The following is a 22,106-nucleotide window of genomic DNA, read 5'->3' on the forward strand; positions in this document are numbered from 1 at the left end:
AAAAAGAAAGACAAAAACCACATGATCATCTCCACAGATGCTGAAAAAGCATTTGACAAAGTTCAACATCCATTCATGTTAAAAACTCTCAGCAAAATGGGAATAGAGGGCAAGTACCTCAACATAATAAAGGCCATCTATGATAAACCCACAGCCAACATTATATTGAACAGCGAGAAGCTGAAAGCATTTCCGCTGAGATCGGGAACTAGACAGGGATGCCCACTCTCTCCACTGTTATTTAACATAGTACTGGAGGTCCTAGCCACGGCAATCAGACAAAATAAAGAAATACAAGGAATCCAGATTGGTAAAGAAGAAGTTAAACTGTCACTATTTGCAGATGACATGATACTGTACATAAAAAACCCTAAAGACTCCACCCCAAAACTACTAGAACTGATATCGGAATACAGCAAAGTTGCAGGATACAAAATCAACACACAGAAATCTGTGGCTTTCCTATATACTAACAATGAACCAACAGAAAGAGAAATCAGGAAAACAACTCCATTCACAATTGCATAAAAAAAAAAAAAAACCTAGGAATAAACCTAACCAAAGAAGTGAAAGACTTATACTCTGAAAACTACAAGTCACTCTTAAGAGAAATTAAGGGGGACACTAACAGATGGAAACTCATCCCATGCTCGTGGCTAGGAAGAATTAATATCGTCAAAATGGCCATCCTGCCCAAAGCAATATACAGATTTGATGCAATCCCTATGAAACTACCAGCAACATTCTTCAATGAACTGGAACAAATAATTCAAAAATTCATATGGAAACACCAAAGACCCCGAATAGCCAAAGCAATCCTGAGAAAGAAGAATAAAGTAGGGGGGATCTCACTCCCCAACTTCAAGCTCTACTATAAAGCCATAGTAATCAAGACAATTTGGTACTGGCACAAGAGCACAGCCACAGACCAATGGAACAGACTAGAGAATCCAGACATTAACCCAGACATATATGGTCAATTAATATTTGATAAAAGAGCCATGGACATACAATGGCGAAATTACAGTCTTTTCAACAGATGGTGCTGGCAAAACTGGACAGCTACACGTAGGAGAATGAAACTGGACCATTGTCTAACCCCATATACAAAAGTAAACTCAAAATGGATCAAAGACCTGAATGTAAGCCATGAAACCATTAAACTCTTGGAAGAAAACATAGGCAAAAACCTCTTAGACATAAACATGAGTGACCTCTTCTTGAACATATCTCCCCGGGCAAGGAAAACAACAGCAAAAATGAGTAAGTGGGACTATATTAAGCTGAAAAGCTTCTGTACAGCAAAAGACACCATCAATAGAACAAAAAGGATCCCTACAGTATGGGAGAATATATTTGAAAATGACACATCCGATAAAGGCTTGACGTCCAGAATATATAAGGAGCTCACACGCCTCACAAACAAAAAACAAATAACCCAATTAAAAAATGGGCAGAGGAACTGAACAGACAGTTCTCCAAAACAGAAATACAGATGGCCAACAGACACATGAAAAGATGCTCCACATCGCTAATTATCAGAGAAATGCAAATTAAAACTACAATGAGGTATCACCTCACACCAGTAAGGATGGCTGCCATCCAAAAGACAAACAACAACAAATGTTGGCGAGGCTGTGGAGAAAGGGGAACCCTCCTACACTGCTGGTGGGAATGTAAGTTAGTTCAACCATTGTGGAAAGCAGTATGGAGGTACATCAAAATGCTCAAAACAGACTTACCATTTGACCCAGGAATTCCACTCCTAGGAATTTACCCTAAGAACGCAGCAATCAAGTTTGAGAAAGACAGATGCACCCCTATGTTTATTGCAGCACTATTTACAATAGCCAAGAATTGGAAGCAACCTAAATGTCCATCAATAGATGAATGGATAAAGAAGATGTGGTACATATACACAATGGAATACTACTCAGCCATAAGAAAAGGGCAAATCCAATCATTTGCAGCAACATGGATGGAGCTGGAGGGTATTATGCTCAGTGAAACAAGCCAAGCGGAGAAAGAGAAATACCAAATGATTTCACTTATCTGTGGAATATAAGAACAAAGGAAAAACTGAAGGAACAAAACAGCAGCAGAATCACAGAACTCAAGAATGGACTAACAGGTACCAAAGGGAAAGGGACTGGGGAGGATGGGTGGGTAGGGAGGGATAAGGGGGGGAGAAGTAGGGGGGTATTAAGATTAACATGCATGGGGGGGTAGGAGAAAAGGGAGGGCTGTACAACACAGAGAAGGCAAGTAGTGATTCTACAACATTTTGCTATGCTGATGGACAGTGACTGTAAAGGGGTTTATAGGGGAGACCTGGTATAGGGGAGAGCCTAGTAAACATAATATTCATCATGTAAGTGTAGATTAGTGATACCAAAAACAAAGCAAAAAAAAAAAAAAAAAAAAGGGCAGTTCCTATGTGGTAACCTCCAACGAGTTCTACACAAGGGTATAAAGGGCATATAAAAGTGTAGGCAAAGGGTCTGTTTGTGTTTATACAGAGGATCAAAGCCTAATTGGGCTACCCCAAAAATGAACTAAGATACGATATGAAAAAGAACTTCCAACATCTGCACTCTCTGGAAGACTCATGCCAGAAGATGATCATCAAAAAACCCCAACAAAGATCCACGCACTGCTACAGCTATAGATGCACTCATCCCACCAGTTCCTGGACTTGCCATGGGAATGAGGAAGGAGATATCTAAGCTGGCCTGTGCATACAGTAAAACAACAAATTTGACTGGATCTATACTGTTGGAACTCAACCAAGAATTTGGAGAAGTGCAAATTGTAGCACTCCAAAGTCTTACAACTACAGACTATTTACTGTTAAAAGAACATATGGCAAGTGAACAGTCTCCAGGAATGGGTTGTTTTAATTTGTCTGATTTCTCTCAGACTGTTCAAGTTCAGTTGGACAATATCCACCATATCATAGATAAGTTTTCACAAATGCCTAAGGTGCCTAACTGGTTTTCTTGGTTTCACTGGAGATGGCTGGTAATTACAGGTATGCTTTGGTTATGTAACTATACTCCTATTATGTTAATGTGTGTGCCCAATTTAAGTAGTAGCTTAAAACCTATATATGCTGAAGTTACTCTACAAGAAGATATGTCAAAGAAATAATCAATCTTCCCATGTTTTCTTCCGCCTGCTACTTCTATAGCTTTTCTTCTTCCTTCCTAATTACAACACTTAAATAGAATTCGTGCCTCATATCAAATTTACCGAGTATCATAATTCTTCCAAGTGGTAAAGATACCTCAAGACAAATGCTGGGCATAGAAGTTACAGGGCATAAATATGCAAGGAAATAAAAAGCTAACCATTTCAAACAATAAGGCTTCTCTCTCACTTACCAACTTAACATTTCCCTGTATGGCCCCGGAAGATGACTGGTTAGCCAGAGACGGGTAAGATTCCTCAAGGGAGGAACAACCTAAGACAGGCACAGTCGCAGGGGGGCCATCAGGTGAGAAATTGGGGATCAACAGAGGTGAGGCTTAGAACCTCACCCCCCCTGTTCTGAGAGAAATCTTCTGCATACGTGGATGTTTTATTGCCCTGGTCTAGCTTGGATTAACACATAGTCTACAGGCACACACCTGATCATCTACATTTGCTCTCTTACAACACTAAACTATGTTTTCTACCTTTATCTTGTATCTACCTACCACTTCAGCATTATATTAAAAATAATAATAATAAAGAGTGAAATGTGGTATCCACATATAAATCAAGTATAAAAACCAAATGAGTATTCATATTTGAACTGACTGTTTAGAGTTCATAATGCATGAGCAAAACCGAAAGTTTCTGTGATGACTGCCCTTGTACTGTTCACTATGTAACTTATTCATTATGTAAGAATTTGTTCTACATGTAAGAACTTGTTTGTTATGCCTCAGAAGATTGGAGACTGACGAAAATTAGGCTTGGGGTGGATTAATGATTGTGCATTGAGCATTGACTCCCCAATACAGAATTTTATTGTCGTTAACAACCATTTGATCAATAAATATGAGAGTTGCCCTCACAAAAAAAAAAAAAAAAAAAAAAAGGACAGACTTCCAATGGTAAAATAAATAAGTAACCGGGATGTAATGTATAGCATAAGGAATATAGTCAAGATATTGTAACAGCTTGGTAGGGTGATAGCTGGAACCTAGAATTATGTATATAAATGTTCTACCACTGTGTTGTACACTTGAAACTAATGTAATGTAATACTGTGCGTCAACTACCCTTCAATAAAAAATAATTATTTAAAAAAAAAAAAAGACCAATAGGACAAGAACCTTAGTGGAAGAGAGAGAAGGAAAACAAAGCATTGCAATCTACTGTAGGAATAGCTTTAATGGAGGGCTGTGACAGATACTAAGGGAGCATATGGGAAAGGTCACGAACCAGATCAGAGGTTTCCAGTGTCCATCTCTGTCATAGATACTTCCTGCTGCAGCCTTGACACCGCAACATTACATCGATCTAATATGGTCTCACACAGGTCTTATTAATACTAATTCCTTATGATTTCCACATGCCACTATCTCTTTAGCTAATGAGGAAATTAGTACAAAATTTAAAAGGCAGTCTTAACATAAGAATTAAGGAAAACTAATAACCACAAAGGAAAGAAAACTTTATCTGCATCCATATTCTCAACTTTTCCTTACCTACAATAATATAGACGAGATGTAGCTAAAGATCACTCAAAAACATTTCCCCATTTGTTGCCAGCTTTTCCCATCTAATCTTTCCCCAGAAGAGCTTCTGAAGGGCAACAAATACGCAAAAGTTGTTTTACTCTATCCTTCCCACACTTTGCTCTGAGGCAGATAAGACCTCATTTTGCACAATTCCAACACGAGTTGGTAGCACAACAACCCTGATGCTGTAGGTCATGAAACAAAACAGCTCCCAGGATTGAATTTTGCAACTTCCTGAGACTAGCCCCTATAGATGAACTCTCCCTTCGGTGAAAGGAGAGGGAAATGCCCAGTACAGAATGGGATAACAGCATGAGACAGGAACCATTTACTGGTATTTGTGAGTATACAGCAGCAAACTGATTTAGCATGGTAGATTTAGGCCCTTGGGCAATAAAAGACACATGGAAAGGCAACCATCCCCATAAAGTTGTACCTTGACAGGAGGCGGTTCTGGCTCAGTCTTGGGCACTGGTTCAGGAGATGGAGAAGGAGGAGGAGGTGGAGATGGAGACTCAGCTTCATAAACCCCAGGAGAGTCCGGAATGACTGAAATAAACAAGCTTAGATAAGAGAACTGTGGCATGTGGCACTATCTGGTACAATGCCTTCTCCACTGCCTCTCTAAACCTCCACACCCAGCAAAGTGCATTTTGCAAGCAGTAATTCATGACAACCAAGAACTCTGCATTTGTGTATCTTTAAAATACATTTTATTAACTTTATACAAAGGAAATCAGAGAATCAAGAATTATTAGAGTTGGGATGTACCTTAGAAATCATCTTAGCTGAGCTTTTTATTTTACAGATAAGTCAGGGTATGAAGTTGTTTTATAACTTTCCACTGATCATGTACTGTGTGTCATTTACTGCACTTACATTGTTTCACTTATCTTCCTAACAACCCTATAAGACAGATATTATTATTCATACATTAGAGTGGAGTAAACAGGTTCAGAGAGGTTAATTAATTTGCCAAGGTTATAGAGCTTAAAACTGAGGCAGGAGGTTTTAAATCCAAGTCAATCTGAATCCGCAGCCTTACTATTCCAACTATCCCATATGGCCTTACCATTGAGGATTTTATATTTTCTCTTAAGATCAGGTAAGTGGAAATCATCCTTACATTATACCAAATGTCCCATTCTAGAATCTTTGTGACCTGAGGATTATTTGCAATCACCTGAGATGTTACTTGTACTAAAATTTTCTAGCTAATGTTAAAAGCATAAACTTAAAGGGAGGAAATCTGCCTTGAAATGATCACAGTTGTAGTTCTAACAACTAAGACTTGCTTAATATTCTGTATGGGACCTGTTTCTAGTAATTGCACTACTGATGAGCCTTGTTTTGTTACAGTGAGATAGCAAGAAAAAATACATTTAGGAAAGAAATATTGCTGTGGAAGAGGTAACACCAGAACAGAGCATCACCAGAGGGATCCATCATTTCTGAATAGTTCCAGACAAAGTGGTCTTAGAATAAAGCCCATGAGGGGGTAAGTGAAAATCCTTAGCTGACCTATTGCTTAATCACCACAAAGAAACTGCTGGTCAAGGGACTGGGTAGCTGCTTAGCCTCACCTGCTCCCTGAATCTCCTGGCTGTATTCAAATTATTAGCACAAGTCTTGGATCTGAAATTCTCCCAACTGATTAGGTCAGTGTTAAAAATTATGACAGTGGAGAGTTCAAGGCCAAATGACCTAAAGAGGTGAAGTAGAACAAGAGCCAGAACAAAACAATAAATTATACACTTCAAGTACAAAAATGGGCCCCAAAACTTTATAAGCTCTGGGAAACAAGAGTCAGAAACATAAAAGGGAAGTGGCCCAGTTATTAGCTCAGCTCTGGGAGGCTAGAACATGATGGGAGTTCAAGCACACAAGAGAAAAATCAAACCACAGAATCAAGCACCCATTTTTCTGAAGGTATAAGCAATTAGGAAAGCTGTGTCTCAATGTTACAGCAGTAGGAGAGTTTATACAGCAAGGAAGCCAAAGAAAAAGAATTCTGAGTACTCAAAACAATAATAAATTTGGTAGTTCTTATTCTATTTCCAGTTCTGTAACCACTTGTCTTAACCAAGGAACACACTTACCCTAGTGGTACCCTCTAAGACCCCTCTTACTGTACTGGATGGAACTGTTTGTTTATTTAGATCCCCCTTCCAGACTCTAGCCTCCATAGAGCCAGACACCATGATTTTCCTGGCACTGAACACACAGTAACAATAGTTTGTTTTTTAATAGAGGAAAATAATCATTTTATGAACTAAATTTGGGGTGAGGGGCTTCTAAATCAAAATGATTCAGCATATACCTCCCTCTCTCTTTCATACCCCTCCAGAGAGAAACATAATGATAATAAAGGAATGAAATGCTGTAAATCCCATTACAGGGATAAGAACACAAGAGGCAGCCAAGAACTCTTAATGAATAAGAAATTTCGTCAATTCCCTTGAAGATGGAAGAAAGTTGACAAGAGAAGCATCAGTGCATTACAGATGAATCAGATAAGAGAGGAAATTATTATAAAATTTCCATTTTATCTAGTTTTTGAAATTGTGTACATGTATTTTTTTTAAATAAAATACTTTAAGAAAGGAAGCATAGGGAAAATATAGAATTTTCTGGGCTTTACAAACTTTAATCATTCATTCTAATAGTAACCCCATAAAATCACTATTATTATTTACTATTAGCTATTTTATACAACCGAGGTTCTAAGAGATTTTTTAAAAAGCAACTTGCCCACATTCATATGCCAAAATCCATATACCTGCCTTAGTCTTTATTATCAAGCCAAACATTCTCTCTCAATATCTTTTTAGTGACATAAGCATAAGGAATGTTTGGTACATTGTATTTTAAATGTATCTTTAAATGATTCTGCAGCTCTTCAGATGAAAGGTACTTAAGTAGTGAAACATCACTTATCCCAGGAAAGCAACCTTTCTGGGACAAAGTAAGAAGGGGAAGCTAACTTCAGGGATCCAGCATCTATCAGAATTTTCTGGCAGAGATGGGTAATTAGGATTCCTGGAAATCATTTATAGCCTCCAATGAAAATTTTTAACATATTGGTTAAAACTTTTCTTCCTAGCAATGTAGATATGACTCTCAATAATTTCTTTCTGGATCTGGCCTTTTCTTGCTTTGCAAAGGGATTACGTAGAAACGTGTTTACAACTGCCAGGAAGAAGGAGAAAGAACAGTCCCTTGGGTAGAAAGTTAAGGACATGAAATTGAAGTGAACTTTCTGAGAAGGTACTTGTAAGTGTATTTACTACTTTTAAACACTTACTGAACACCTGGATATAAAAGTGGGGTGAATAAGAAAATTTACTATTGTCAAGAAGTATCCTAGCACTTTTGACATACCATCTTATTTGATGTTCATAAAAAACCTACACAGTTTGTGATAACATCCCCATTTTAAAGATGAGGAAACAAGGAATTTAAGAAGAAATCTGCCTAAAGTCACACAGTATGTGGCAGAGGTCTGTCTGACTCCAAAATCCCTACCATTTCGTCCACTCCTGCTGCTCATCTGCTAACTTCCAGCTGAAGGCAGCATATTGAACTAAAATTCAGTGTGAGAAATAAAACAATTAATAGATTTAGGGACTGTATGAAGGTTTAAAATAAACCCACTGGCTCTGAGACAAAGAAGAAATTTAGGAATAAAATGGCAAAGGTTTATAGATTCAGTCAGATGCCAAAAGTTATCTTTGCCAGATAAAAAAATTTGAGAGCCTCTCTGCTCTGTATCAGGTTATTAGAGCTTGTCCATCTCTCACATCTTCTTACTCCCTGCCAAGCTAAACAATCTCACTCATATTTCTAATCACCCATGGTATTACTTTGTGGACTAAGAATCAGAACTACAAAGAATATTTCACAAATATGTAATGGAAGCTCAATCAATCATAGTAATTCTGCGATTTAGAGCTGACTCCTCCACTTAAACTAGTGTATTAGTTTGCCTTTTTAATGTACATTAGGCTAAATGGCTTCAAAGTCTTTTCCAGAATCTCCCCCAGTTTTTTTCCTGGTTAGAAACAGGGAAGACTATTCCAATTAGCACATATTCCTAAGTTACTTCCTAATTATTTTCCTGTGTATCTGCATGGAATTGTCTCTTTTTCTTCAACTCTTAACTGGTCAAAATGTTCCTGGGTGGTTTTTGTTTCACCCTCACACAGGTCTCTTCCTTTCAGCAGTCTTAGTCAAAGCATTTTGATAAATGACATGGAATGTGTATACAGCAACTGCCCCTCTGGGATGCTCACAATGCCCTATCCCTAAATCCACAAAAAAGTCAAAGATGCACCTGTGTCATAGATAAACTTCCTTGTACAATTTCTTAGGTTTCTTTCTTTTATATTTTGCCATTTGTATATATAATTTGTTTTTTCACTCACTTGTACAGTTGGGCTAATATTCCCTGTTTAGGAGCCTCTGTTACCATCTGCAGTTCTTAACAGCAGTTTCTGTTAAGAGTAGAGTCTAGTATTTTCTAACATCAGTTTGTTTGCTTTTGTCTATGTACCTTTATGTGATGCTGAATTCCTCTGGACTATATTCTCCCCCATCCCCATCCCCTGAAATGTTTTATACTCATTATGACATGAATTCATGGAGACTAGATTACAGCAACTCAAGCCTTTCACCACTAGTTCTCAAAGCAGGCTTTTCAGGCTAAAGTTGTCTGGCATATTCAACTAGCTGTCTTTCTATTTGGTCTCCTCTTTCTATGCACTTTCACTGACATGCTATGGGAAAAGATCTTGACTCTTAGAATACTTGATATTCTTTTAAAAGATTCATTAATTTACCAGGTCAGAATCTTGCTCTTATTCTGTTTGCTCATCTTTCAACAGCACCCACAGCCTAAAACTAGAAGGGTCCATGGTGTCACTCCATTTCAACAACAACATTATAGATTCTTAATCTTAGCATGGTTTTATTCATATGGTTGTGGAACACCACCAACATTCTTGATGCCTACAATATTACTCATTTAAAAAGATTCACATGAAAACAGCCAAAGGAATTTCTCCATTTATTATCAAAGGTCTTTGATAATATATATAATAACCCTTATTCTCTTTCCCTTTGTGTTATTTTGCAAATTACGAGAAGATTATGGTTCTGGTCAAAAGGCTAAAGTAGATTTTAAATAGAAATAGGTGCTATATGTCTCTCAGTACTAGGATTACTAGTTGGAAGCCATAATAAATTACTTTTTAGTTCCCTGAGCATCATAGTAAGAACTCAAGGAATGTTTGCATTCCCCCCAAATCGGTATGTTGAAGCCCTAATCCTTAACATGACAGTAGTTGGAGGTGGGGCCTTTGGGAGTAATTAACTCGTGAGGGTAGAACTTTTGTGAGATTAGTGCCCTTATAACAGATGCAAGAGAGTCGATTTCTTTCTGCCATGTGAGGATACAGCATAAAGTATCCATCTGCAAACCAGGAAGAGAGCTCTCACCAAGAATTTCAAGGTGGCACCTTGATTTTAGATTTCTCAGCCTTCAGAACTGGGAGGAAAGAATTCCTCTTGCTTGGCCACCCCATCTATGGTATTTTTGTTAGAGCAGCCTGACCTGACTAAGACAATCCCACTAACCAAAAATTAATAGCAGTCCCCACCTTCATCTTCGCTGCTATCAGACTCAGGAAGTTTGATTCTTCTTCTCTTTTTTCTCAAGTTTTCAGTTTCTTTTGTTTCATCATCAGATAACTCCACTCGCTTCCCCCTGTTGCCATCCAGGAATAATTTAAGACATTTTTAAAGAATAACAAAGTAAAAATGTAAGCATTCACAGGCTACTACGGGTCTTGCTTCAAAACTCATGGTCTTAATTCCAGATGATAGAAAAAAAGAGTCAAAGAGACCAATAAGGATTCTTTTTAAGGACATTCTGCTAACTAACCACAGGTAGCTCACTTCATGGGGTGACCAGAACAAAAAACTTTTCTAGCTCCCTATAGGCCACTGGAAGCTATTACCAGGTCATTGAGAATCATTCCAAATTTCTTCTTACTTCCCCTAATGGCCTTTCAATCATTCAATAATCAATAAATAAGCAGCTACCATCTCCATAAAAGGCTCGTTGCTAAGCACCATTGATGCAAAGATGAAGAAAATACTGGTCTCAAGAAGCTCTGACAGGAGAAACAGATATAAATACCACTATATAATACAATGTGGTAAATATTACTGGACAAATAAATAAATTATTATGGTATATGACTCTTACTGAAAACTATAAAAGCTAAGTAGAAGGTCATCAGATAAAAAAGAGAGACATATTTTTAATGGAAAGAATATGAGCAAAGGCAGACATAAGACCTTAAGGTGATTCTAATGATACAATAAAAACCTAGACTCCATCTTCATATTATTTAGCTCCTCTGGATACTCCACCACACTATTCATTCAATCAACAAATAATTTGTCAAGGGCCTCCTGCATGTCAGAGACAGAAATATGCTTAAGACACAGTATAAGACACAAGTTTCAAGTACCTTATTTCTTGTTGAACTTTAAATATCAACTTATTTTTCTACCTTAAGCTAGAAAAAGACAAACTCAAAATAAGTAGAAGGAAATAATAAAGAGAAGAGTGAAAAATCAATGAGATAGAGAAAATTAACAAAGTCAAAAGTTATTATTTCTTGGTAAAAGATCAATAGAATTCACAAACCTTTTTTAAGACTAAAAAAAAACCACACATATCACCAATATTAGGAATGAAAGGATAAAGGCATCTGTAGTGATAACTACAGATTCTACAGTTACTCAAATAAGGCTCTATTATGAACAATATTCTTCTAAAAACACAACCAAACTGTCCCAAAAAGAACAAGACAATTTGAAAAGCTTTAATAAAAGAAATCAAAGTCATAAAATAAACCTTCCACAAAAGAAAACCCCAGGCACAGATTCACTGGTGCATTTTATCAAACTTTTAAGAAAAAAAGTATGTATCTTACACAAACCCTTCCAGAAAAACAGAGGAAGAAAGTTCTCCCAACCAATTTCATAAAATTAGCATAACTTTGATATTGAAATCTGCTAAAGACATTACCAGAAAAATAACTGATGTATAGGCCTCATAAATAGAGGCAAAAATCCCTGTAATATTAAAAATTGAATCCATAAAAATACATTAAAAGGATAATACCACAACCAAGAGGGGTTTATGCCAAGAATGTAAGGTTGGTTTAACACCTGAAAGTCAATCAAGATAATTCACTACATTAACAAACACCAAATGATCAGATCATCTCAATAAATGCAGAAAAAGCATCTGTCAAAACTCAGTAGCCATTTATGATCTAATTTCTCAGCAAAATAGGAACAGAAAAGAACTTCCTCTATCTGAAAAAGGGAATCTACTAAAAACATATAGTTAACATCATACTTGGTAGTGAAATACTGAATGCATTCCTTGCAATAACCATCAACAATGAGTGTTGTACCCATGGTTGGGGGCATTTTAATCTATCTACATCACATACTCCAAGGAGGTGAGGCCCACTGGACAGAGCCTTGACCCTCTGAAACTTCAGCATTTGTTGATGTTTTCTACTAGAGTAGCCCCAACCTTTCTACAAAAGTCAAGTATTTCTGGGCCTATCAGTCCTGAATTAGTGTCTTTAGAATTTCTTTCAACAGACTAATTCCTACCAACTATGAGGTAGTGTCTCAAATTCCTGGATCCATTTTTAACAGCTTGTGTGCTTTTTTATTTTCTTTTCTAATTAGATTTTACCACTTGAAAAATAAACTCATTGATATTAAAAAAGAAAACAAAGAACTTTTTCTCTTAAATTTGACTGGGAACAGTAACCCCTCATTTAGTAATCTGAAATGAAAAACAGACACATGGGCACAAACAGGCACACTTGTGCCATGGCCACAAATTTAAAACAAGTGAAAAGACAATCAATTTAGATCACTGGACCCCAAAAAGCTGACTTTGGGCTCTAAATCATCTAAACTGGCTGACTGCATAGTTGTACTTCACTAGATAAGCTATTGAGCTTCTCTCTTTTAGTTCTGTTACCGTATCCCAAAGACATTAAGTAGGATTTAGTACTCAACGGAAAGCTGCCAGCTGGTCAATAAGCCCGACCAGACCTTCTCACCCGCAGCAGAGACACTCTTCCCCCACAGGTGACAGAATTTTCCTACCTTTTTTTTTCCTTCTGCTGCATCTTAACAGGCTCTGCTTTTTTGCTGGATTTCTTCAGGCCTGCAGGGGCTGCCAGCTTTGGTTCAATGACAGACACTGGAGGTTGCTCCACTATTTTTTCTTCTTTCACTACTTGTTCTGAATCCAAATTAACTTTAAGTTTATCTATGAATACAGTATAGCAGATGATATATAACCCCATCATGCAATATTAATCTATCATTCCTTTGACAATTTACTAAGTGCCAGGCTCTAAATATGTTAGTAGCAGGGGCTAAAGGGATAAAAAACAGTCTCTGTGCTAACAGAGCTCATGGTCTAGTCAGAGAACATTTCTCCTTTCCAACAACCACTCCAGCTATAAGTGTTTTCATTTCTGCCTCCTGCTAATCCCTCATTATATTACAGCTGCCAGACCAAATAATAGTAAAAAGTAGGGCTTAGAAAAAAAACTGAATTCAACTTTATGAGGTATCATCATTCTCATTTGTTACATGAGAAAACAAAGAGTCAGAAGATTAAAAGGTGCTTCCCAAGAGTGCGCAGTTTACAAACCGTGACAACAGAAATCTGTAACAACATCTTATTTCCTTTTTTATATTCTATCTTTTTAAGCCTGGATACTCTTATTATCTCACTGCTACCTTAATGATGAAATTTAAAGACTATTTTGGAATCAGAAAAATACAGCTCAAACCCTAGTTCACTATGGGCTAGTTATATTATCTAAAAGTCAGTCTTCTCTGTAAAAACTGGAGTCATATTTATAAGATTATCATTAGGATTGAGAGATCAGTACATAAGGTTAAGTGACTTAGCCAAGCTAACACTAATAGAGTTTAAGGTAAGAGCCAGGATTTGAACTTAAGTCAGTTTAACTCCTCAAAGTCCTTACCCTCTTTCCCTATACCAAGCTAAAAAATACAAAACTACTGTGCTGTGCAGTGCAGACAACTAAGAAATGTAAGCAGGACGGGCCTAGCCATGGGAGAAATTACAGAATAGCCTTCATGCTATACTCAGTTATCATGTTTTTCAAGAAATGTCACAAAATATTCATAATTTATACCATTTTCATAGCAATTTTTAAAAATTACATAATTAGGAGGAAAAACCTCCAAATACTGAGAATAAGGAGAGGTTATTGCAGTAAGTCTACTAATTTGAAAATTGATCCAAATTAAAATAACATTAACTAAACATTCAGCAACCAGAGTTTTTACTCTCTGTCACAGTATTTTGGGAACTCCAAATTAATTCATATATGCAGCTACAACTGGCCAATCAATTAGCTGGTAAAGAGGTAGTTCGTTGCAACATTTTCAGACAACTGGTAAGGAAAATTTATAATCACATTTTCTTGTTATCTGAATGATCAAGTCACTTGTATCATCTGACTAATTAAAAGCATCCCCTTTATACAATCAAGGAAATAGGAAACACCTCTTCAAGCAAGAAACCATGACAGATGCTGACCTTTCAATTATTGCCAATGCTGTCTTTTTTTTATTTTTACATATAAAGCATTAAGGTTTTTGTTATTGAGATATAATTTACATGCCAGAAAACTTACCCATTTAAAGTGCAGAATTCAGTGGTTTTTAATTGTGCAACCATAAGCACTATCCAATTTTAGAACATTTTCATCACCCCAATAAAAACCCTGTACCCATCACCAGTTACCAACCCCAAACCAGCTCTTGGCAACCACTCTACTTCCTGTCTATAGATTTGTCTATTCTGGACATTCTGCATAAATGGAATCAATATGTGGTCTTTGTACCTGGATTCTTTCACTTTACATGTTTCAAGGGTCATTTATGTTATAGCATGTATATCAGTACTTCACTCCTTTTTATGGCTGAATAATATTCCATTGTACAAATGTATCACATTTTGTTTATCCATTCATCAGATGATGGACCTCTGCATTGTTTTCACTATTTTGTTATTATGAAAAATGCTGCTATAAACATTTGTGTACAAGTTTGACATTCAGTTTTAATTCACTTGAGTTGAGATACAGGAGTAGAAGTGCTAGATAAATCTGGTTATCTTTTTGAAGCATTGCCACACCATTCTACAAAGCAAGCACATCACTTTATATTCCCCACAGCAATATATGAGGGTTCAATTTTCCACATCCTTGCTAACACTTGTTATTGTCTATCATTAAGGTTTAAATGGTTCAAGTCCCTGTAATCAACTCTCTTCATCCAAATCTCAAGATTTATTTTCATTGCGATGATCTTGTCATATGTCAAATATAGTAAATATATTCAGAATCTTACTCTAAACATTCAGCCTTGAAAAAAATCTGTTAAATAAATCAATTTTGTCAGCCATTCTTTTTATCAGGTGAATATTTAATACTTCTATTTTTTTATCTCAGTTTCTCCCCCTCCCTCTATTACATTCTACTGTAACATCACGCTATTCTCTGCAATTATAATCATTAACTATTTCATTCTTTCTGCATTTATTTGTCTGTCCCTCCCAGTAGCATATAAGGGCCATGAGGCCAGGGACCTTGTTTGTCTGTATTTTCTCCACTGTATCACCAGTGCACAACAGTGCCAAGTACACTGTAGTTGCTCAATAAATATTTGTTAAATAACACACGAGTAAGTGTATTCTGTATAGTTTGATACTTTTTTTAGAATATTTATGTCTGATGTATTTTAGAATAAAAAATTTTTTAATTTACTGATATTAAGGTTACAAATGCATTAAAAAAAAAAGCAACAAATAAATATGTGGACCTCATCAAAGTTACCAAGAAACCACACAAGCTGGATACAGTGGACCAGTACCAGCCATGCAGGCCAGTGACATCAGCATGATCTATTTCACAGAATTAGGGAGCCCTCCTTGTGTACTATACCTGCCATAGTACAATTGTGCTTCCCAATAACCAGAAAGTATGAAATTTTCGACACACTTTTAGAAGACAAAAATGTCCTCTGATGACTTTTATGGCAAATGAAAACTACCTACCTACCTCTCCTTACCACCAATTTGACCATCATGGGAAAGCAGACTTCTGACTAATTTTGCTTGCACAGGCATGTGCCAAAATGCTTCCCCCACAAATTCTTTGTAAAACTGATGCTCCAAGAAAGTGTGCCATAATTATCCTGCGGCTCCTGCATTCTTCCTGGTATTCTGCCACATACCCTCAGGGAATGTGTACTTGATGGGAGACTTATGAAAATATGTAACTACTGGTTCTTTCCATATGAAAAAATTCTTAAGATTTTTTTTTTTTAATAAAGGAGATCTTGCTTTCTCAAAAAATATTTTTAAATGGCTGTTACTACCTAGGCCCTTCTAATTCACACTGAGGTCAAGTTCATTATTATGAGTAATCTGCAAAAATAACTAAAGGCACAAGGCTTTTTTTGCAGCCCTTTAGGAAAGAGGGGTAATAACTAACAATGAGCACACCATGCAAACTGACCTCAGCATCCACAACACTGTACTGCTTAGCCAAGCAGCCTCCCTTTTATTTTAATCACCCATTTTCAAGAGCCCTATGAAACAAATATTTAATTCTCTTTTCAAAGCAGAAATAAAAAGAATAGTAAACTACCTTGCAAGAGATCTAGACTAACTCAGCTCACCCATAAAATCCACTGCCAGTTGGGCCATTCAATATATTGGTCAGTAGACTGCAAATTTATATCAGGGTGCAGGAGTGCTGACACGGTAATGTGCTAGACAGGTAAAAAGTGGACAAGGTGGCTTTCACCTCAGATATGTTATATTAACACTCATGTAATGTATTAGTCCAAGGAAGGTAAGAGCACACTTACTTAGAGCAGCTTTTCCAAAAAAATTGCTCATCACATTCCCTTTCGCTGGTGCCTTACTGCCTGCTGAAGATGCCTAAAAGCACAGAAAAGAAAACACGTGATTTTTTCCTAGTCTGCAGGCTGCTCTTCAAGTAGCAATCTTAAACAATCTCTTCAATAGCAGAGCACACTATCATGATGATATGGTTTCTACTTTATTATGCCCAAGTGTATAGGCGCTAGATATAAAATATCAAGACCAGACAGCATATGGAGTTAATCTTCAAAGCTTAGTTTCTCATAGTTCTTATAAAATTATTATCCACAAACTTTTCTTGAGAATTTAAAAACTATTTTGAGAGAATTAAAATAGATTAGAGGCAGCATGGTACACAATGTGGGAAAACCTCCAAAACATTACATTTGCAATCAAAGATGTGGATCTGAATGCTGGTTTTACCACTTAGTAATATGACATCCAGGCAAATACTCAGAAAGTCTAGGCTTCGGTTTCACCACATATAAAATGGCGATGATAATGTCTCCCTCATAGAATTTATAAGAGGATTTAAACAAAGATCAAACTATTGGCACATACTAGTTCTATAAATGTTAGTGTTCTCCCTTTACCCCTCCCCTCCTTTTCCAAAGTGGAAGCTTTAAAATGATAATGATGGTAATAATAGTAATGATAATTAAGCTTTTCTGGATTATTTTTTAATAGTATCTTAATGACACTTTTCTTAAGTTAATGCACTTTAGTTCAGATGAGTAAACTATAAAAACTAAGTGAAGTAAATGAAGAAAAACAAGAAAAATTCATAAAATAGAACAAGAATGTTAAATACACTTGGGAAGAAGGCATATGTGGCAAAGCTCAGAATATAAAGTGTTCCCAAAATGATATATAGCTAATACACAATTCTTTGTACTTAATAATTTTAGCATATTCTCACATGCATTATTTCAACTAGGTCTCACAACAATCTTGTGATGTGCACAGGGCAGGCTAATTACCATTCTATAGCAAAATCCAAGGCTTGGTGAGAAGCATTAGCAAAAGAAAAAAACTATTTCAGATGAGAATATCAAGAATTAAAGGATTGAGACTGAAGTAAAAAAACTAGAACTAAATACCAGAACCTTAAATAATTAAACTACCACCACTGGAACTATTAATGCTTTTCTAGTTATCCACTCTGAGCTGTAAAGGCATTATCTTTAAGGAAGACTTACATTTGTTACTTCTTTAGCCTCTGTTTTGGTTTCCTTGTTGGTATCTTGGGTTTTAGAAGCAGCTTTAGAGGCAAACATTCCCATAATTCCTTTAGGCTGCTGAGAAATCTGTTTGGAGGTAGGTGGGCCATGACCATTGGTCTTCAATTCATGGGCTTGTGTCTCACTTGATGCCTGAAGATTTGACTGCTCAAACTTTTCAGAAGATGAGGATTCCACAGGAGCTCTAGGGACTGCAGCTGCACACCGTATGGCACTAAACCTAAGACATAAATGTTACATTAATGTCAGTACCAAACCCTATTTTCAAAGTTTTCATTTTTCCACATAAGACTTCCTAACCCTAATACTATAAAATCAGAAAGTATTAGAACTAGAGTGGATTTTTAAAATTATTTTGTGCAAAATTCTCATTTAGATAAAGAAACAATACTGGAGAGAACTGAATGACTTGTCCTATGTTATACATCTAGTTAGTAACAGAACTAGGACTGGAATCAGGCATCTTCTACCATACCATACTGAATATTCTCTTTTGTAAAAAGCATCCTAACTCAAAACAGTAAGAATACACCAAACAATAATATAAGATGAGTAATTTCACCATCCTTGAGAAACCAAGTGCTTATCTCTTATTTTTAAGACCTTCACCTTAAAGGGTTAGATATGCAAATTATCAAAACTAAGAGCTTTAAATATTAACAAATTTGCTGGCAACTCTCCTGGCCAAATGGATTCCGCTTTAAAACATGGAGGAAGCTGGGAACAGAGCCATGGGCTCCTATACCCTGTGGTCCTTTACAGTCAATTGTTAATAATTTCTAATACCAACTAACTGCACCAGACAAGTATGTCCAAAGCCAAGTAAATAAATTTGAAACAGTCAGCATGGCATACTAAAGGGAGCACTCTTCTCTAGTCACTATAGATGTGCTCGTTTCACACAAATCCATAATGCAATGCTCCACATTGTGAAAAGGTAACCAATCCAGCCTTCCCAACAGTTGTTCTTAAAGCGAAGTTCCCCAACTTTTCCTAACTCTTAAAGAAGAACATTTTTTTTTTAATTTTTATTTTTTTATTGAAGGGTTGTTGACAACAGTATTACATTACATTAGTTTCAGGTGTACAACACAGTGATTCAACATTTATATACATGATAACTCTAGGAACCAGCTATCACCATACCAAGTTGTTACAATATTTTGACTATATTCCTTATGCTATACATTACATCCCGGTTACTTATTTATTTTACAATTGGAAGTGTGTTTATATATATATATATATATATATTTTGTGAGGGCATCTCTCATATTTATTGATCAAATAGTTGTTAACAACAATAAATTTCTGTATAGGGGGGGTCAATACTCAATGCACAATCATTAATCCACCCCAAGCCTAATTTTCGTCAGTCTCCAATCTTCTGATGCATAACGAAGAAATTCTTACATGGAGTACAAATTCTTACATAGTGAATAAGTTACACGGTGAACAGTGCAAGGGCAGTCATCACAGAAGCTTTCGGTTTTGTTCATGCATTATGAACTATACACAGTCAGTTCAAATATCAATATTCATTTGATTTTTAAACTTGATTTATATGTGGATACCACATTTCTCTATTATTATTATTTTTAATAAAATGCTGAAGTGGTAGGTAGATACGAGATAAAGGTAGAAAACAGAGTTTAGTGTTGTAAGAGAGCAAATGTAGATGATCAGGTGTGTGCCTGTAGACTATGTGTTAATCCGAGCTAGACGAGGGCAATAAACATCTATGTATGCAGAAGATTTCTCTCAGAACATGAGGGGGGAGGTTCTAAGCCTCACCTCTGCTGCTCCCCATTTTCTCACCAGATGGCCCCCTGCGACTGTGCCTGTCTTAGGTTGTTCCTCCCTTGAGGAATCTTACCTGTCTCTGGCTAACCAGTCATCTTCTGGGGCCATACAGGGAAATGTTAAGTTGGTAAGTGAGAGAGAAGCCTTATTGTTTGAAAAGGTTAGCTTTTTACTTCTTTGCAGATTTATGCCCTGTGGCTTCTATGCCCAGCATTTGTCTTGAGGTGTCTTTACCACTTGGAAGAATTATGATACTCGGTAAATTCGACATGTGGCACGAGTTCTATTTAAAGGTTGTGATTAGGTAGGAAGAAGAAAAGCTATAGAAGTAGCAGGCAGAAGAAAACCTGGGAAGATTGATTATTTCTTTGACATATCTTCTTGTAGAGTAACTTCAGCATGGATAGGTTTTAAACTACTAATTAAATTGTGCACACACATTAACATAATAGGAATATAGTTACCTAACCAAAGCATACCTGTAATTACCAGCCATCTCCAGTGAAACCAAGAAAACCAGTTAGGCACCTTAGGCATTTGTGAAAACTTATCTATGATATGGTGGATATTGTCCGACTGAACTTAAACAGTCTGAGAGAATTCAGATAAACTAGAACAACCCATTCCTGGGGACTGTTCATATTCCATATGTTCTTTTAACAATAAATAGTCTGTGGTTGTAAGATTTTGGAGTGCTACAATTTGCACTTCTCCTAATTCTTGGTTGAGTTCCAACAGTATAGATCCAGTCCAATTTGTTGTTTTACTGTATGCACAGGCCAGCTTAGATATCTCCTTCATCATTCCCATGGCAAGTCCAGGAACTGGTGGGATGAGTGCATCTACACCTGTGGCAGTGCGTGGATCTTTGTTGGAGTTTTTTTTTTTTCTGATCATCTTCTGTCATGAGTCTTCCCGAGAGTGCTGATGTTGGAAGTTCTTTTTCATATCGTATCTTAGTTCATTTTCGGGGTAGCCAAATTAGGCTTTGATCCTCTGTATAAACACAAACAGACCCTTTGCCTACACTTTTATATGCCCTTTATATCATTGTGTAGAACTCATTAGAGGTCACCACATAGGAACTGCTTTTTTTTTAATCATTAATCTACACTTACATGACGAATACTTTGTTTACTAGGCTCTCCCCTATACCAGGTCCCCCCTATATACTCCTTTACAGTCACTGTCCATCAGCGTAGCAAACTGTTGTAGAATCACTACTTGTCTTCTTAAAGAAGAACATTTTATTCCTCCAGTCTTTTGATCATTGTGGGTAGATGAGAGTTCCTTGAATGTAAGGAAGTATATTATTCATCTTTTGCATTTCAGGTACCCAGTGCCAGACCTGGCACACAGAAGTACATGTTGAAAAAATGATTATTGAAGTCATTGAAAATGAGGTCTCTGGCTTCTCTCCCTTCTTAGTGTATCTCAGGTTGGGGTGGAAGAAGATGGAGTTTAAGAGACTATGTGGTGACAGCAATTATCTTAGAAATCAACCAGGCACAACTTCAAGATTTAACTGGTAGAATATTAACTGGCCTAAGGAAAATAATCCCTGATAAATCATTCAATCTCTGGTGTAACATTACACTGAGTGCCCCAAAGCTAGATTCTACAGCTCCAAAAATCTTCCACTGATTTATCATGGTCCACATCAGAAAACCCTACATTAATACAAATATTTTGTGCATCAGAGTTAAGAACAGACGGAAATCATTTCTTTTCATCCACCACTTTTCCTCTCTAGCCTTGCAGTGCTTCCATGTACAAGGAAAAGAGCAATATTTTATTTCATTGTCAACATTTAAAGTTGGCCCTTAGACAAACTCCTTCACTTGGTCTATATTCCACACCTTAGGGTCAGGACCAGGAATTGGCAATAAGAAGAGACCAAGTTCAGTTGGGAACATGTCCGAAGAGAGAAGAATCTGCTCAATCCTAAAATTTCAACTTTTCTTCCTGTCACAGCACTTCTTAAAACACACGAAACAATGAGTCAGATCTCAGTTGGCCCATAATTCTCAGAACAAAAGACAAGCTACTTTATTGGAGATAGAGTCTTCACTTTTCTACCAAGGATACTTTAAGTGTTTATGTAAAGTTTCATTAAAGTGCTTCCTATTACCACATTTCTCCTTGCTGTGTTTATTTTAGCAGTCCCTATGCAAATTTCATTTTGAACCCTGAGTCACTTTTACTCTTGTTTGCTTACTTACTAGATACAACAGAAGTGATTTTTAGAGGCATGACTAGATGCTAACATAGATTTTTAAATTCAAATAATTT

General features: G+C 36.6%; 1 protein-coding gene across 3 annotated transcripts in view; it reads right to left on the bottom strand.

Moving 5' to 3' along the window:
• POLD3 (DNA polymerase delta 3, accessory subunit) overlaps positions 1-22,106 on the bottom strand; it is a 115,289-nt gene that overhangs the window by 59,028 nt on the left and 34,155 nt on the right. For all 3 annotated transcript variants that reach the window (XR_008999209.1, XR_008999208.1, XM_057507220.1), the window contains exons 6-10: positions 17,970-18,231; positions 16,755-16,827; positions 12,939-13,104; positions 10,388-10,494; positions 5,167-5,279 (exon numbers count right to left, since the gene is read on the bottom strand). Coding sequence is in view for 1 of the 3 variants with exons in the window: in XM_057507220.1 (XP_057363203.1) it covers positions 5,167-5,279; positions 10,388-10,494; positions 12,939-13,104; positions 16,755-16,827; positions 17,970-18,231 (721 nt within the window). In the remaining 2 variants the exon portion in view is untranslated. The remainder of the gene's footprint in view (positions 1-5,166; positions 5,280-10,387; positions 10,495-12,938; positions 13,105-16,754; positions 16,828-17,969; positions 18,232-22,106) is intronic.

Source organism: Manis pentadactyla, chromosome 9 (genome assembly GCF_030020395.1).
Source record: "Manis pentadactyla isolate mManPen7 chromosome 9, mManPen7.hap1, whole genome shotgun sequence".
In the NCBI taxonomy this organism is placed as follows: Eukaryota; Metazoa; Chordata; class Mammalia; order Pholidota; family Manidae; genus Manis; species Manis pentadactyla.